The sequence below is a fragment of the Embiotoca jacksoni genome, unplaced genomic scaffold, assembly GCF_022577435.1.
Source record: "Embiotoca jacksoni isolate LCO1_2020_lvr unplaced genomic scaffold, fEmbJac1.0.p SCAF_24, whole genome shotgun sequence".
NCBI classification, from domain to species: domain Eukaryota; kingdom Metazoa; phylum Chordata; class Actinopteri; family Embiotocidae; genus Embiotoca; species Embiotoca jacksoni.
Window position 1 is genome coordinate 3,647,157 of NW_027185375.1, and position 15,283 is coordinate 3,662,439.

The window sequence follows — 15,283 nt, forward strand, 5'->3', positions numbered from 1 at the left end:
AGGCGTCTGGTCTAACGAATGGACCGGCAAATTTATTGAAAAGCCCGGACGTTTAATCAAAGCAGCATACGGTGGAGAACTCATTAAAAAACTATTAGATTGGGTTAAGTGTCCAATTCCAGCTTGTGGCACATACACTTCTTCGTACAACTTGGCTCTCCTCACACACCTGCAGACGCATTCATATTCTGAGTGCACACACAATTTCTTACTGCACCTGTACTACTCGGATGGTGTGACAAGGAAAACTAAGACGTAAACACGCTCTTAGTGAGTAAATAAACATGGGTAAAGACATTTTTGAATAACTTTACATTCACTTTACATTACATTACTGTATGGTGCCCATCATTTAAATTCCTGCACTGTTGGGATTGGTGGATATCTCTGTGTATACACATGCATGTCTCTGTCTGTCTCTCTACAGGCCCAACACAAGTGTATGAATTCTGTGTGTATTGGCGCATGAACAAGGTACACTCATGCTTTCCTGCACATCAATCCTCCCCAATGACACATACACAGACAGACACACTCCTTGTCAGCCTCCCTGCCCACATGGCTCACCCATTAATCGTCCACCCACCTCCCCCATTTCTCTGGAGTCCTGTCCCTCTCGTCAGGCAGCCGACCTGCGCGCGACGAAACGGGCACCGCTCCTCGTCTCTGCAGAGACTCCCTCAACTCTGTGTCCTTTTTTGTAGCGTGCCACCGTTTAACCTTGGCCGTGCCACGTGTGACGGGGGTGAACAGATTGGTTTAGCATGCCCGATCGCTCCAGCCCCCCTTGACTATCTATCTATCTGGGCATGGAAGCTAGGAGAGCGAAAAAGGCGGAGAATGAAAAGGAGGAGGAGAGGGGACCATGTGGCGGCGCCTGGCCCCAGGAAGAGCTCCCGTGCATGGGCAGCTGGCCCAGACAGACAGCCTCTCCTCTTCACCCACCACAAACACAGGCTGCTTTGTTCAGGCTGACAGATTTCACAATGCAGGCAGCATCTTTCTGTGTGTGGGTTCAAAGACTGCGTGTCTCCTCGAGAGGTTCAACTTTTAAGAGGTATTTGTGTTTTCCCAGAGGGGAGGTTTAAGGAGAAAGTGTGGAACTGCAAATATAAAAACATCTCCTGCGTTTTGCCCTTCACTCTCTGTCACTCCTCTCTGACTTTGCCTGAGCAGGTTTATTTAGAGAGAGGGATTATAGGTTGGGAGACCTAGAGGAGTTGAAATCCAGTGGTGGATAAGGATTCTGAACACACATGAACACTTACAACCTCAAATTGACAAACACACAATCTCAAATACACACCTCTATTATCTTCTTGGCCCTCGGTAGGAGTTGGGCACTAACCTGTCTGTGTTGCTCAATTGATATGATAATCCAGATTTGCTGTTGTTGCCCCAGGGGGCCCTGGTGTCCCTCCTTAATTTACCCATTAACTCTCCATTGACCCCCTCACACACAAATACTAGCAGCTCACCCACAGCAAGGTCAACCATTCATCTCTTCTATTAGCTGCATTTACACTAGAGGCTGTGTTCAGGCTAGTTCTGCCCTGAGGGGGAGAGCCCATTGTATATGGAGGTAATTTCCTGCCAAAACCTAACAAAAAAAAAAATGCCCTGCAATTCACAAACAAACACAATGTGGTTTGCAAATATAAAACTCCAGGAAGATACTTTTAACACATCGTGCCTCAGAAACAAATTCAACATTTATTACAAGTACAAATAAAAAAGAAAAAATGGAACAGAAAGATTATCATCTGACTTTTGCCATAGACTTTCTGCCATGATTCCCTTACAAATATACAAATAATTCACCATCCGCAATCGCAGGTGGCGCTATGAGTCAATTTAAAAGAAAAGGGACAGATTTGAACCCAGTGTCATTACCGGTAAAGATTTATGAAAACTGGGCCAACAAAGTGAGTTTGAGCCAACTCAGTTTTCATCACAAAAACAAACTAAACACGAGACTTCTTGTACTATCTGCCCTCTACAACATTTCTTGTGAAAATGTTCTCTTGATGCTGTAAGCCGTGTGCCTTTGAATGAGTCAGGAAAAAAAAAATATTGTGTTTATGTTAAGTCTTTCTGTCTTGAATGACATGAATGTATAGAGAAAAAAGGCAGCTCACTAGCTAGCTATGGCTATGCAGTGGTTAACAAACGGAGCTCACAAAAACAGTCTGACTGTCATATTTTTGCAAAAACAGAAAACTGAAAATTGGATTTATTCTAAATGCCCCTTAAGGTCTCTCCATATAGAGCTCTTACCCACTTGTAGCTCTACAGAGCAGTGTCTTTATATGTGAATTCCAGTTTTGTTTGTGTGCATGAGGTTGATGTACTTCACAGGCCTCCTATCAGTGGTGGAAGAAGTATTCAGGTCATTTACTTCATTAAAAGTACTAATACCACACTGTGAAAATACTCCACTACAAGTTAAAGTCCTGCATTCAGAACTTTAATTAAATTAAAGCATGTATGAAATGTAAATGTATGAAAAGTAAAACTATACTCTGCAGTAAATGCTCCCAGTCAGTATATTAATATTAGAAATGATGTTTTGGGATTTGTATTACTCTCAAATGAATCGACAGTAATTCATCACGTTCTGTAAGTAGGACCATTTTCTCCAATTAAAAATGAACAAATTTAGAGATACAACGTTTTCACTGGAGAGGAAGGGTACGAAACATGTTATTCTCAAAAGTAACCAAGCTGAGACAAATGCATATTTGCCTCAAATTTGAAGTTAAGTAGAGTACTTGAGTAAATGTATTTAGTTACTTTCCACCACTGCCTGCTACCGACAGTTAGAGGCACTGACACGCACATTAGTGTATCAAATGTGCCAATAAACACCATGTAAACATTAAAGGATTCTTTCTAAATCACATACAGAAAAACGTGTTCATGTGTTTATTGTTAGCAGGCTGGACTCTTGCAATGGTGTAATAGGTATTGTAATAGGTCTTTGTGAAAGATCAACCAGACATCTGCAGCTCATCCAGAACGCTGCTGCCATAGTCCTCGCTAACACCAAGAAAGCAGAGCACATTACACGGGCCCTTAAATCACTGCACTGGCTTTCTGTGTGTCAAAGGAGAGTTTTCAAAATCCCATCACTTGTCTGTAAAGCACTAAATGGTCTCGGGCTTGAATACATCTCTGATTTACGTGTTCGTTATGAAGCATCCAGACCCATCACATCATCTTGGCAGGTTTACTCACTGTTCCCAAAATCAAAATCAAAACCGAGCAAGGCGAAGCCGCTTTTAGTTTCTTTTCTCCCCACCTGTGGAAGATGAATACCTGACATGTGCTAAAATTGTCAGCTCTTTTAAATGAGGGTTTAAAACATACCTATAAAACATAAGTTGATCGCTGCTTTCCAGTAAACTAATGCAAATGTGTCCTTGTTTTAATATTTAACTATTTATTTGCTTACTTTAATTTGTATTAACTTTAAAAGGAAGTAAGAATAAGACTGCTAGCTCCCAAACATGGATGTAAACAATGCAGGTATAAAATATTCCAGAAAATCTTCTGTGTAAATGTATTCTGAAGAAGGACATGTATTGGATATGTTTGTTAGATCCCAAGAATACACATTTATATTTGTTGAAAAATAAACCTTTCCTGTAAATGTCTGCTCACTCGGTGTCTCTTGGCTGATATGCAGTTTGTCTGTGAGTTTATCAAGGCTAAACTTTTGCTTGTTGGACACAGCTTTACTGTGCTTTAGAATATAAATCCACAAATCACATCAATTACAATTAAAATCTAATCACTTTTCTCTGATCTGAAATGTTACTATTCTGGTGTGATCTAACAGTATAATGAGATAAATGACCAGATGGAACGTCACTGTACCTCCACTTGTATCTTGCATCTCCATGTGCACCACGTCAGGGTCGACATCCACACCAGAGACAGACCTGGAACACAGAAGAGAGTTGCATTAAACAGAAACATAGATATTTCATTAAAATATGGACCTAAAACCACCAATTCTAGATTTTAGGTGACATACCGGACACAGCAACAAAGCAGAGTCAAGTAAACTTCTTTATTGGATGACTCAGCACCTCAGGGTGTGGATATTGGTGTGGTGGACGGGCATGTAGGAAGTGTGAGTCCACACGATATTTCCCTAATCTGACTTTGACTTTAACATAGTTATATGCTTTAAACACAATTTTCTCAAGCGTCAACTGTAATGTAGTTGTCATAAACAGACAACATTTTAAAACTTTTAGTGTGTCATTGAATAAAATCGTCAGAATGATTCAACATCAGCCATCTTGTCTGGGAACAAAATTCCCCATTCAATCATTCCACATTGATAAAAAAAAAAAAAAAAAGGCTCCTGGGAGGCTGGGATACTTTCTCTTCGAAGTTGTGGTTTATTTGCTTTGACAGTAGAAGTAAAAGTAGATAGTCCACCCCACTGTGTACTAGTAGGAACTTTAAAAGACATGTATTTGAGACATAATACAATTTTAACTGAATGATATATTCATATTCACAGCCAAAGATCATAGCATATAAGTATATTGTAGATCTCCCCTGGTGCCCATTAGGTTCTCAGAGAAATGTGCGTAGCTCAGCTCTTCCTGCAGAGTGCACTTAGAAACTCAGCTGAGTCTTGCATGCTGTAAAGCCTCCAAAATTTGAATCCCCTCATTTCTTTTTAGAAACATGCTGATATACTGTATACTACAGTACACTCGCTCTGTGTGTCCTTCAGTGAGCAGTAAACTAAGCAGTTCATCTGATTAGACCGGCATAGTGCAGTCTGTGAAATCTCCCCAGCCCAGTAAAGATAGAGTGGAGATTTAAAACCTCGTTACTTTCCCTATAAAGAGACTTTATGAGCAATTAGCAGGCCATGGAGGGATGGGGAGGCGAGGGAGGAAGAGATTAACGAGGGGGAGAAGATCAATCACAGGAACAGGATCAGCTACACATGGACTTCTTTAGGCTGTCTGAATGGTCAGTTGGTTTAGTGGTCTGTGAAAACCAGGGACTTCGAGATTAAAAAAACAACAACACAACAACAAAAGCATTTATCTGAGCCACTTTGTTTGAGTGTATTACAGTTCTCATTTTCATAACAGCAGATTATACCAAGACACATTCAGGTGGAGCCATTAATTTTTAATAAGTTTAGTTGCAACAGCATCTCAGAAAACCTACATAATTGCAGGCAATTTTACTGCCCACAAAATACATGCTGCTGTCTACTGTGCAGATCAGTATTTAAGAAAGAACTTCAGTAAAACCAGTAATATCACTAAGGATAAAACTGTAATACAAATTAAAAAAAAAAAAAAAAAAAAAACAGTGTGGTGCTTTTACTATTAAGTAATTATGGTGCCTAAACTTAACCAAACTGTAACCACTTCACATTTAATCAAAACCATATTATTTCCTCAAACTTAACTATGTGGTTTTGGAGCTTAAACCTGTGGACGAGTATCTCTGACACAGAGATGCAATTTACACACCTTTTTAATAAGCGGATTTTAACACTGCAGTCTTTTAGTTGCTGTCCAATAGTGTCATTATTGTCTTGAGATAGGGCTGATTAAAAGCAGCAATACCATCCGAGCTGTATTTCAACAGTTAATTCCATATAAACTCAATTTAGAACAAAAGCGAAACACTGTAGACTAATTTCCATTATTTTATTTCAAACTAAATTGCAATAACGCAGAGAGCCTGAAGATCACAAAATGTGTATCTGTTCAACCACTTACACCTTTAAAACAAATATTGCTTACAGTTGTCAGGCCATGTAATTGGGTATTCAGCACAAGAGTTCAAAATCTTCTAAATTTGTGGAGAAACTGTACTTAGCTGTTTCCCATATTATCCCTTTAAAAACGCTAGCTGGTACACAAGTCCATTTGGAAACAGCATGTGTGACTAAATAAAGGCAAGAGAAAGTTCTGATTACAGTCTTTTTTAATTTAAAAGGTCTGAAGGTCTGATTTTTCCATGTCTGCAGGGAGTTTGTTGGTATGGTATGACACTGCTTTTTTAAAAGCAGTTGTTGTATTTTCCAAAGGCTCAGTCTAGTCACTGGTAAGAGTAATCTAAATGTAAATTGATTGTTTATAGATCCAGAAGTCACCACAGAAAAACAAAAAAAACAAAGGGGAAGAAAAGGACTAAGAGAATTCATTATGCATGTTGCTGCATGTTTCCGTGCTGTTATTTATCAGAATATTCATACAATAACAAGTCCCATGTGTCCTGTTCAAGGGTCTTTGACCAACTATTGGACCTCTGATTTCTCACTCAATGCAGGTTAAAAGTGTCAGCTGCATGCTTGAAATGCAAATGCATAAGACTGAAGATAAATGTGCACTCTGCACCGGCAATACATTATTTATTCATTCCAATAACATTTTGGTCCAGCTATGAAGGTCTAAACCTTCATCACAGTCAAAGTGTGGGATTTCCTCCTCCTTCGTTCAGGGAAGTGGAAATAGACGGATTAAGAAGGGCTGAAAGGGAAGCAGGGGAAATGAAATGAATGACATTACTGATAGAGAGATGGGGGTTAGATAAATAAAGAAACTGGAATTGATTTAGAAGAGAAGGAGGAGGAAGTTCGAACATGTAGCGAAAACATCCTCTTTGTGTGGGAATTCAGTTTCATCCCCGCTCTGGTTTCACTGCCATTCGATTAGCTTGTATGCGCATGCTTTCCACGGCATTTCATTTTTTATCACCTATCCTCAAAGTTTTGCTTTTGTTGTCAGTTGTCATCCACGAGATGGCTGTTCAATTTAAAAAAAAAAATAGTGTTTCCTTTTCATTCAGGATGACAAACATAAACTTTACAGCCGCGGATCACAAAAACAAGGTTCAGTGGAATCCATTTGGCTGGACCACCCGGCAGCACATTGGTTTTAATGTGATGTTTTTTATGTGCGCTGGCTGCCAGACGTCTGCTCTCTTGTTGCTTTTATGACTGTTAGGCCGCAGGCGAGGTTAAAGCCAGATCCAAAGTCCCCTCTCCTCTGACCACACACATTTACAGCACATGTATGCACAGTTAGAGCTACACGTGTGCTTTTTTTACAGGAGGATCAGGTTGCAGTCTCACCATATAAGCAGCCCTGAATACCTGAGAGAGTGTCTGCTGGTGGCAGTTTTACCTGAGCCAAATAAAACACAGTGCTATGTGGTTCAGTTTCAAATAATCATATACTATTTAGCTGTGGTTTGACCAAATATAAAACCTTGTAATCTATTCAAATTTAATTCAATCCAGATGTGAAAAGTAATATATTGGTTAAAAGAATTGTGTACCAATTGCGCAGTGTCTTTCCCTGCTGTACTTCCACACTTGGGATGAGAAGACTGATATCAATCTAATGTTTCTGTCCATCCCAATATCGACTCTTTTATCTCCGTTTTGGTTTCCATCAACGACTGAGAGAAATATATTTTATCAGCTACATTTTTCCACTAAACTGCTGCTCGTCAATAAATAGTTCCAGCCCATTTTCAGCTACATGCTGATTTATAAATAAAGAAGGTTTGGTTAACAACTGTCCAGATTCTGAGGAACCAAAAAGCTTCAGGTTCATCCATCTCCAGTGGTTTGCCAATTGTATTTGTTCCAGATGTGTTAAGTTATTTGTACCACTAAAGTATTTCAACACAGCAGGTGTGGTTGCAGGACATACTTGGTGGCATTTATATTTAATGGTGGGTAGGTGGCCTCGTCAGTGGGCCCCCACAACAATGTTTTGCCAATGTTAATCTGGTCATATATAGAAAATATTATTTTCAAAAACTCAGCATTAAACAGCATAGCTGAAGGAATGACATTTGTGTTGGTTGGTTAGTCTGTACAGGAGGTCCATCTTACAAATACCAAATGGGTTTCCATTCAATTTGTCCAGATATCGATGGTTGAATCATAATAACTATGGTGCTACCATAAGGACAAAACTCAGAAATCCCAAATCAATCAAAAATCCCCCCAGGCTTTCGACTAAGCTTGGCTAAGCACGCCAAGCTCCTTTCTTGCCACACAAATATGAGATTAATCGCACATTCATTTTCTCACGTCACTCACAGAAAGACAGCAAATAAGTGTATATTTCAGTCAGAGTCAGAATAACATAACTCTCCTCATTACAGGGGTCTACGTCCAGATTCCTCATTCAGATTCCAACTCAACGCTTATGTAACTCAAGTCCGAAGTAGGAAGCACTTCTCCTTCTCTATCCCTCCCTCCCTCTCTCTCCCCTCCACCCTCTCATTTTTTACAGGGCAGAGTGGGGATGATTTGTGTGATACAGTTGGTGGTATAAATCAGAGTTGCCTGGGCATGTGAACCAACTCATTTACTATTGGCACCAAGAGGAAACAAACTAAGGGGAGCTTGCAAAGCCTTCCTAACCTTCAAAAGATGAGAAAGAGTGCACTTAATTGTATTAAAATGCTGTCATTTGAATGCATAACTCTACAATAATGTATATTTTACATACAGACAGGAATAGAAATCTAAGTTGAGGTAGGAAGAAATGGTAAAAAAGTTACATCATACAAGATAACATGAAGGCGAGAGTGAGGAGTGGGAGGACTAGAAGAGATTGCTGTCAAGCTGTGAAATATTACACCTGCGGGGGAAAGCACTTCCTTCTGCTGTCGGTACTGGAACCACAAAACTATCAAGAGATTCATCGATAAAAAGGTTCTGCTGCATAAACTCTGACACTTATGACCAAAAGACAATTGAAATTGCTAATTTGAGGAAAAACTGGAGCTGATGTTATCTGTATTATGGTAAACATTAAAGTAATTTATTAGTATCTGAGATATAAATGCTGTACCTATGGTTTTATTGTTTAAGCAAAATTGTGTAAATGATTGCACATGGTATCAGTAAAAAAAAAATAAACCAATTATCTCTGCAACAAAGCAAATCATTGCTTGACCAAACTTCACAATAGTTCCTGCAATTTGTTTATATATAAAACTAAATACAATAAGTCAAAAATTGTGTTAATATTAGGTTAGGTAGTTAGAGAGCTTTGGGAAACTGAAGTATTAGCGGTTACCAATATTAAGAAATGAGTACAATATGGCTGATATACATTAATTTATGAGTACAATAATAATAAAAAATAAAAATAAAAAAAAAGACAATCTAAACCTGAAAAATGGTTCATCATTTTGGGAAATAACAGTTACCAATCAGTCTGCAGTATTTTCCGAGCTGGAGTCAGGATGTAAATAGACAACTACTTAACATACATATAACTAAACAAACAGAAGAGCTCAGCTAATTTTCTTCTGTGACAAAAAGTGTTCCTGCAATGTAGAAATGTAAACAACACGAGAAGTTAACTGAATTTAAACATAAAGGTTAAAACTTAGAAAGTGTACCATCATTTCCATCTTAGGTTAGTGTGCTAGTGTGTTATAATTACAGTAAATATAATATAAAAAAAACATAATGTGTATGTTTGTGAGCTTTAGGTGTTAGTGGCCACAGTTTTGAACTCTGGACAAAATCAGGTTAGCCATGTAACCCTGTCTCAAATTTGAGTTGTTTTTGTAGTTTTGAGTTAGGCTAACCACATTATGTAACCATATTTAATTGTTTATTTCTTTAAACTGCGGTGGTCTAAAACATCACATATTTTATATACTTAAACTGTTGTTATTTGTTTTTCTTATCCTTACGATGTAAAGTATCCTTCTTGTAACAAGAATGACAAAATCCCCTGCCTATTCACATTCAAGCAGCACACACTTACTTCTTGGTTACTTCTCTGTGGATCTGTATGTCAATAAAGAAGTCATGAGCTGAGATATTTCAGACATTGAGCTGCAGTCATTAAGTCCTTGATCGTCAATAACAAGAAATCAAAGTTTAACTGACCAGAAGACTTTGTCCTTGGTCACCCTCTCCTGAAGTAAAGTCCACTTGCGGCCCAAATCTGTTGAAGCAAAGAGCTGGACACAAAAAAAACCAGAGAGACCACCGTTAGGCACAAAAAAAAAACCACACACACATTTAGAGCATTTAGCATTAAATTACAAAGCCTATTACCAGCTGTATCCTTTACACAGAGGATAAATTGAGTCTATCTTGAAGAAAAGTTCACCCAATCAAGCTACAGAATTTCATGGTTCACCAAGTTTTGACTGAACTCAATTAATTATTAATCATAACGGGTTTAGTGGTTATGTGCATGTGTGTGTGTGCACTCATACCTTTTATGAACAGTGAGGGGGATTATGCATTTGTAGTAATGTGTGTGAGTTGCCTGAATTGGTATGGCATTGATCGTACCTATTAATGAGAGTCTATTGATTCCAACACGCCAGCTATCCTTGATGTCTTAAAAGCGCATTGGAACTGAGAAAAGGATTTCACCACGTAAACGTCCTCTATCGTACAGAAAAACATCAAAATCATCAGTGATCAAAGTTATATCTAAACACACATTACTTGCGATGAAAAATAAAAGCAGAGTTTGACCTTGTTGGAAATCTGCGCCTGCCCTCACAAAGCTTAATTTACACATGCCGCTGTGCATCCTCACTTCATGCTCCGGCTAAATTATTTTTTTGTTCTGTTTGAATGGATTTCTCGTTTCCATCTGCAGCCTGCCCATATGGAACAGATTAAACCCTAATTGAATTTCTTGTTTAATTACGTGTAAATTATTAAAGTTAGGGGGTATTTGAGCTGGCTTAAATTGATGAACTATTGAAGTCCCACCTCCATTTCACGACCTTGATTTCAACTCTGCAAAACAACTTTCACTTTCTTTTACAATACACAATTCTCTATCATGAGTTGACAAAAACGTCAACGTCGATAGCACATCAGTGCAACCAAAACACCCCTTGTACAGCTCAGAGTTTGAGATTTGTGTCAAAGCAATGGGAAGTGATCCGCATTTTTCTTCCTATTGACTTCTGTTGTACTGACAGTTTTGAAAAATTTACGTCATTATTGAGAAATGTGTGTTCCCAATTGTAAACTAGAATAACCACATCACAGCTGTATGCCTCTCCCAAGCAGTCACCCATAACTGACCAGACTCATACGATATAGTCAATGTGGTGAAGACTTCGAAGGAATCCATATATTTGTTTGCATGCTTTGCCAATAAAGGCTGTTTCAATGTTCAGATTGGGCAAATATAGCTCATATTAGTAAGCCAGAAGGTTCCATTTATTACTACGTCGTCAGGTGGAGGAAGTCAGTTGACGCACACATCGTATAAAAGGTGCTGAAGTCCACATAGGGTGGAGGTCAGGGGTGGTTAAATAATTCAAACCCAGGAGACTGTTGTTCATGTGAAAACAACCTATTGAGTTATTTTAACCTCTGCATGTACAGTGCATCCAGAAAGTATTCACAGCGCTTCACTTTTTCCACATTTTGTTATGTTACAGCCTTATTCCAAAATGGATTAAATTCCACACACAATACCCCATAATGACAAAGTTAAAAAAGTTTGTTTAAAATTTTTGCAAATCTATTAAAAATAAAGAACGGAAATATAACACATACATAAGTATTAACAGCCTTTGCTCAATACTTTGTTGAAGCACCTTTGGCAGAAATTACAGCCTCAAGTCTTTTTAAGTATGATGCTAAAAGCTTGGCACACCTATTTTTGGGCAGTTTCTCCCATTCTTCTTTGCAGGACCTCTCAAGCTCCATCAGGTTGGACAGGGGAGCGTCGGTGCACAGCCATTTTCAGATCTCTCCAGAGATGTTCAATCAGGTTCAAGTCTGGGCTCTGGCTGGGCCACTCAAGGACATTCACAGAGTTGTCCCGAAGCCATTCCTTTGTTATCTTGGCTGTGTGCTTCGGGTCGTTGTCCTGTTGGAAGATGAACCTTCGGCCCAGTCTGAGGTCCAGAGCGCTCTGGAGCAGGTTTTCATCAAGGATGTCTCTGTACATTGCTGCATTCATCTTTCCCTCCCTCCTGACTAGTCTCCCAGTTCCTGCCGCTGAAAAACATCCCCACAGCATGATGCTGCCACCACCATGCTTCACCGTAGAGATGGTATTGGCCAGGTGATGAGCGGTACCTGGTTTCCTCCAAACATGACGCTTGGGATTCAGGCCAAAGAGTTCAATCTTTGTTTCATCAGACCAGAGAATTTAGTTTCTCATGGTCTGACAGTCCTTCAGGTGCCTTTTGGTAAACTCCAGGTGGGCTGTCATGTGCCTTTTACTGAGGAGTGGCTTCCGTCTGGCGACTCTACCATACAGGCCTGCTTGGTGGAGTGCTGCAGAGATGGTTGTCCTTCTGGAAGATTCTCCTCTCTTCACAGAGGAACGTTGGAGCTCTGTCAGAGTGACCATCGGGTTCTTGGTCACCTCCCTGACTAAGGCTCTTCTCCCCCGATTGCTCAGTTTGGCCGGGCGGCCAACTCTAGGAAGAGTCCTGGTGGTTCCAAACTTCTTCCATTTACGGATGATGGAGGCCACGGTGCTCATTGGGACCTTCAATGCTGCAGACATTTTTCTGTACCCTTCCCCAGATCTGTGCCTCGATACAATCCTGTCTCGGAACTCTACAGACAATTCTTTGGACTTCATGGCTTGGTTTGTGCTCTGACATGCACCGTCAACTGTGGGACCTTATATAGACGGTGTGTGTCTTTCCAAATCATGTCCAATCAACTGAATTTACCACAGGTGGACTCCAATCAAGTTGTAGAAACATCTGAAGGATTATCAGTGGAAACAGGATGCACCTGAGCTCAATTTTGAGTGTCATGGCAAAGGCTGTGAATACTTTTGTACATGTGATTTTTTTCATTTTTTATTTTTAATAGATTTGCAAAAATTTCAAAAAAACTTCTTTCACGTTATCATTATGGGGTATTGCGTGGAGAATTTTGAGGGAAAAAAATAATTTAATCAATTTTGGAATAAGGCTGTAACATAACAAAATGTGGAAAAAGTGAAGCGCTGTGAATACTTTCCAGATGCACTGTAAGCTAACTTAGGTTGTGAAAATTATTGAACTTACATGTGTGAAGTCACTCATGTTGCACATAACTTATGTAAGTGTAGTCTCTGGATTTAGTGGAGGAAGAATTGCTGTGGTTGTTGTGTGTACTGTAGCATGTATACAACCTTGTGGCTTTGAGCAAAGATGACGTTGCCAAAGTATGGAGGCACAAGTCATACTAGGTTACATGTTAAACAGGTAGAGCAGGGGTGGTGGGTGTGAGTATTGAAGGAAGTAGTCCTGGGACACTAGGACTGCTGTTGAGCCTTCCCAAGGCCAAACCTGACGAAACATTGGTGAGGGGAGGTGCCTTCTTGATGACCCCAGTGAAGTACTGCACACTCTCGCTATGTTGCTGAGGCTTTATTATGGGTGGTTTCTACTTTGGTGTGTGAGCATAGTATGCACAGTGTTAGTTAGTGAGACGTTTGGCAGATATTGAGTCAGTTGACCATGGCAGTGTTATTCTGCATTCATTTGGCACTTTGTGTATTGTAAAACTAATGTTTCTAATTTTACCCAAATCAGGAGCTTTCCTAAACCAAAGTAGTTCCGATGCCTAAATCTAAGCACACTGCGACTGTCACAACACTAACCAAGTGTTTACTGTTGTCCTGATGACGAGGGTCTGGTGCACCTGTTGCTGGAACCGTCATATGTCATAGATAACAGCCTATTGAACCTACTAGCCCAGATATTTGGAATCTGATAAGGCAAACATGCATGACGTTAAGCACAGCAGCCCTGGAAGCAACTGTAGAACTAGATGTATACTTGGATAATTTCTCTCCTGTTGAGCTCTCTGAGTTAACTATAATTATTTCTTCATCTGAATCCTCCAGCTGTCTGTTAGATCCCATCCCAACTACATTTTTTAAGGAAGTCTTCCCTTTAATTAATACTTCCATATTAGATCAGATCAACCTATCTATTGTAACCGGCTATGTACCATAGGCTTTTAAAGTGGCTGTAATTAAACCTTTACTTAAAAAGCCGACTCTTGATCCAGCTGTTTTAGGAAATTATAGACCAATTTCCAACCTGATGTTTATTTCTAAAATCCTTGAAAAAGTTGTTGCAAATCCAAAGGAATGATCTGTTTGAAAATTTTCAGTCAGGCTTTAGAGTTCATCATAGCACAGAAACAGCACTGGTGAAAGTTACTAACGACCTTTTATTGGCCTCAGATAATGGACTCGTCTCTGTACTTGTTCTTCTAGACCTCAGTGCTGCTTTTGATACGATTGATCATACGATCTTATTACAGCGATTAGAAGACGTTACGAGGATCAAAGGAACTGCATTAGACTGGTTCAAATCCTACTTATCAGATAGATTCCAGTTTGTCCATGTCAACAATGAGTCTTCCAGACAAACAAGAGTTAGTTATGGAGTTCCACAAGGCTCAGTGTTAGGCCTAATACTTTTTACTTTGTATATGCTTCCATTCGGAGATGTCATCAGGAAGCACTGCATAAACTACCATTGTTATGCAGATGACACTCAGCTATATCTTTCTATAAAACCAGATGAAACTAATCAGTTCGTAAAACTTGAAGCCTGTCTAAAAGACATAAAGGCCTGGATGACCAAAAACGTCTTGCTTCTAAATTCAGACAAAACGGAAGTTATTGTACTTGGTCCTAAACACCTCAGAAACTCTTTCTTAATCACTTAGTTACTCTAGATGACGTTGTCTTGGCCTCCAGCAAAACTGTGAGGAACCTTGGAGTAATCTTTGATGAGGACTTGTCCTTTATCCACCATATAAATCAGGAAAATCCTTCCTCAGCGTGATGCAGAAAAACCCATTCATGCATTTGTTACTTCTAGGCTAGATTATTGTAATTCCTTGCTGTTAGGATGTCCAAATTACTCATTAAAAACCTTGTAGCTGATCCAAAATGCTGCGGCAAGAGTACTGATGGGATTTAGCAAGAGAGATCATATTTCTCCAGGTTTAGCTTCTCTTCACTGGCTTCCTGTTCAATCAAGAATCGAATTTAAAATTCTCTTGATGACTTACAAAGCCCTACATGACCAGGCTCCATCATATCTTAGAGCTTTTATAGAACCATATAATCCTAGCAGAGCACTTCGCTCTCAGTACGCTGGTATTATTGTGGTTCCTAGAGTTTACAGAAGTAGAATGGGAGGCAGAGCCTTCAGTTTTCAGGCTCCTCTCCTGTTGAACCAGCTCCCAGTTTGTGTTCGAGGGGTAGAAACCCTCTCTAGCTTTAAGATTAGACTGAAA

At 39.5% G+C, this 15,283-nt stretch overlaps 1 protein-coding gene across 7 annotated transcripts in view; it reads right to left on the bottom strand.

Annotated features, from left to right (window-relative positions):
* The window catches only part of sorcs2 (sortilin-related VPS10 domain containing receptor 2), a 333,105-nt gene that overhangs the window by 60,718 nt on the left and 257,104 nt on the right, over window positions 1-15,283 (bottom strand). For all 7 annotated transcript variants that reach the window (XM_069159112.1, XM_069159110.1, XM_069159109.1 and 4 more), the window contains exons 5-6: window positions 9,923-9,996; window positions 3,880-3,944 (exon numbers count right to left, since the gene is read on the bottom strand). In XM_069159112.1, coding sequence (XP_069015213.1) covers window positions 3,880-3,944; window positions 9,923-9,996 — 139 coding nt within the window. The remainder of the gene's footprint in view (window positions 1-3,879; window positions 3,945-9,922; window positions 9,997-15,283) is intronic.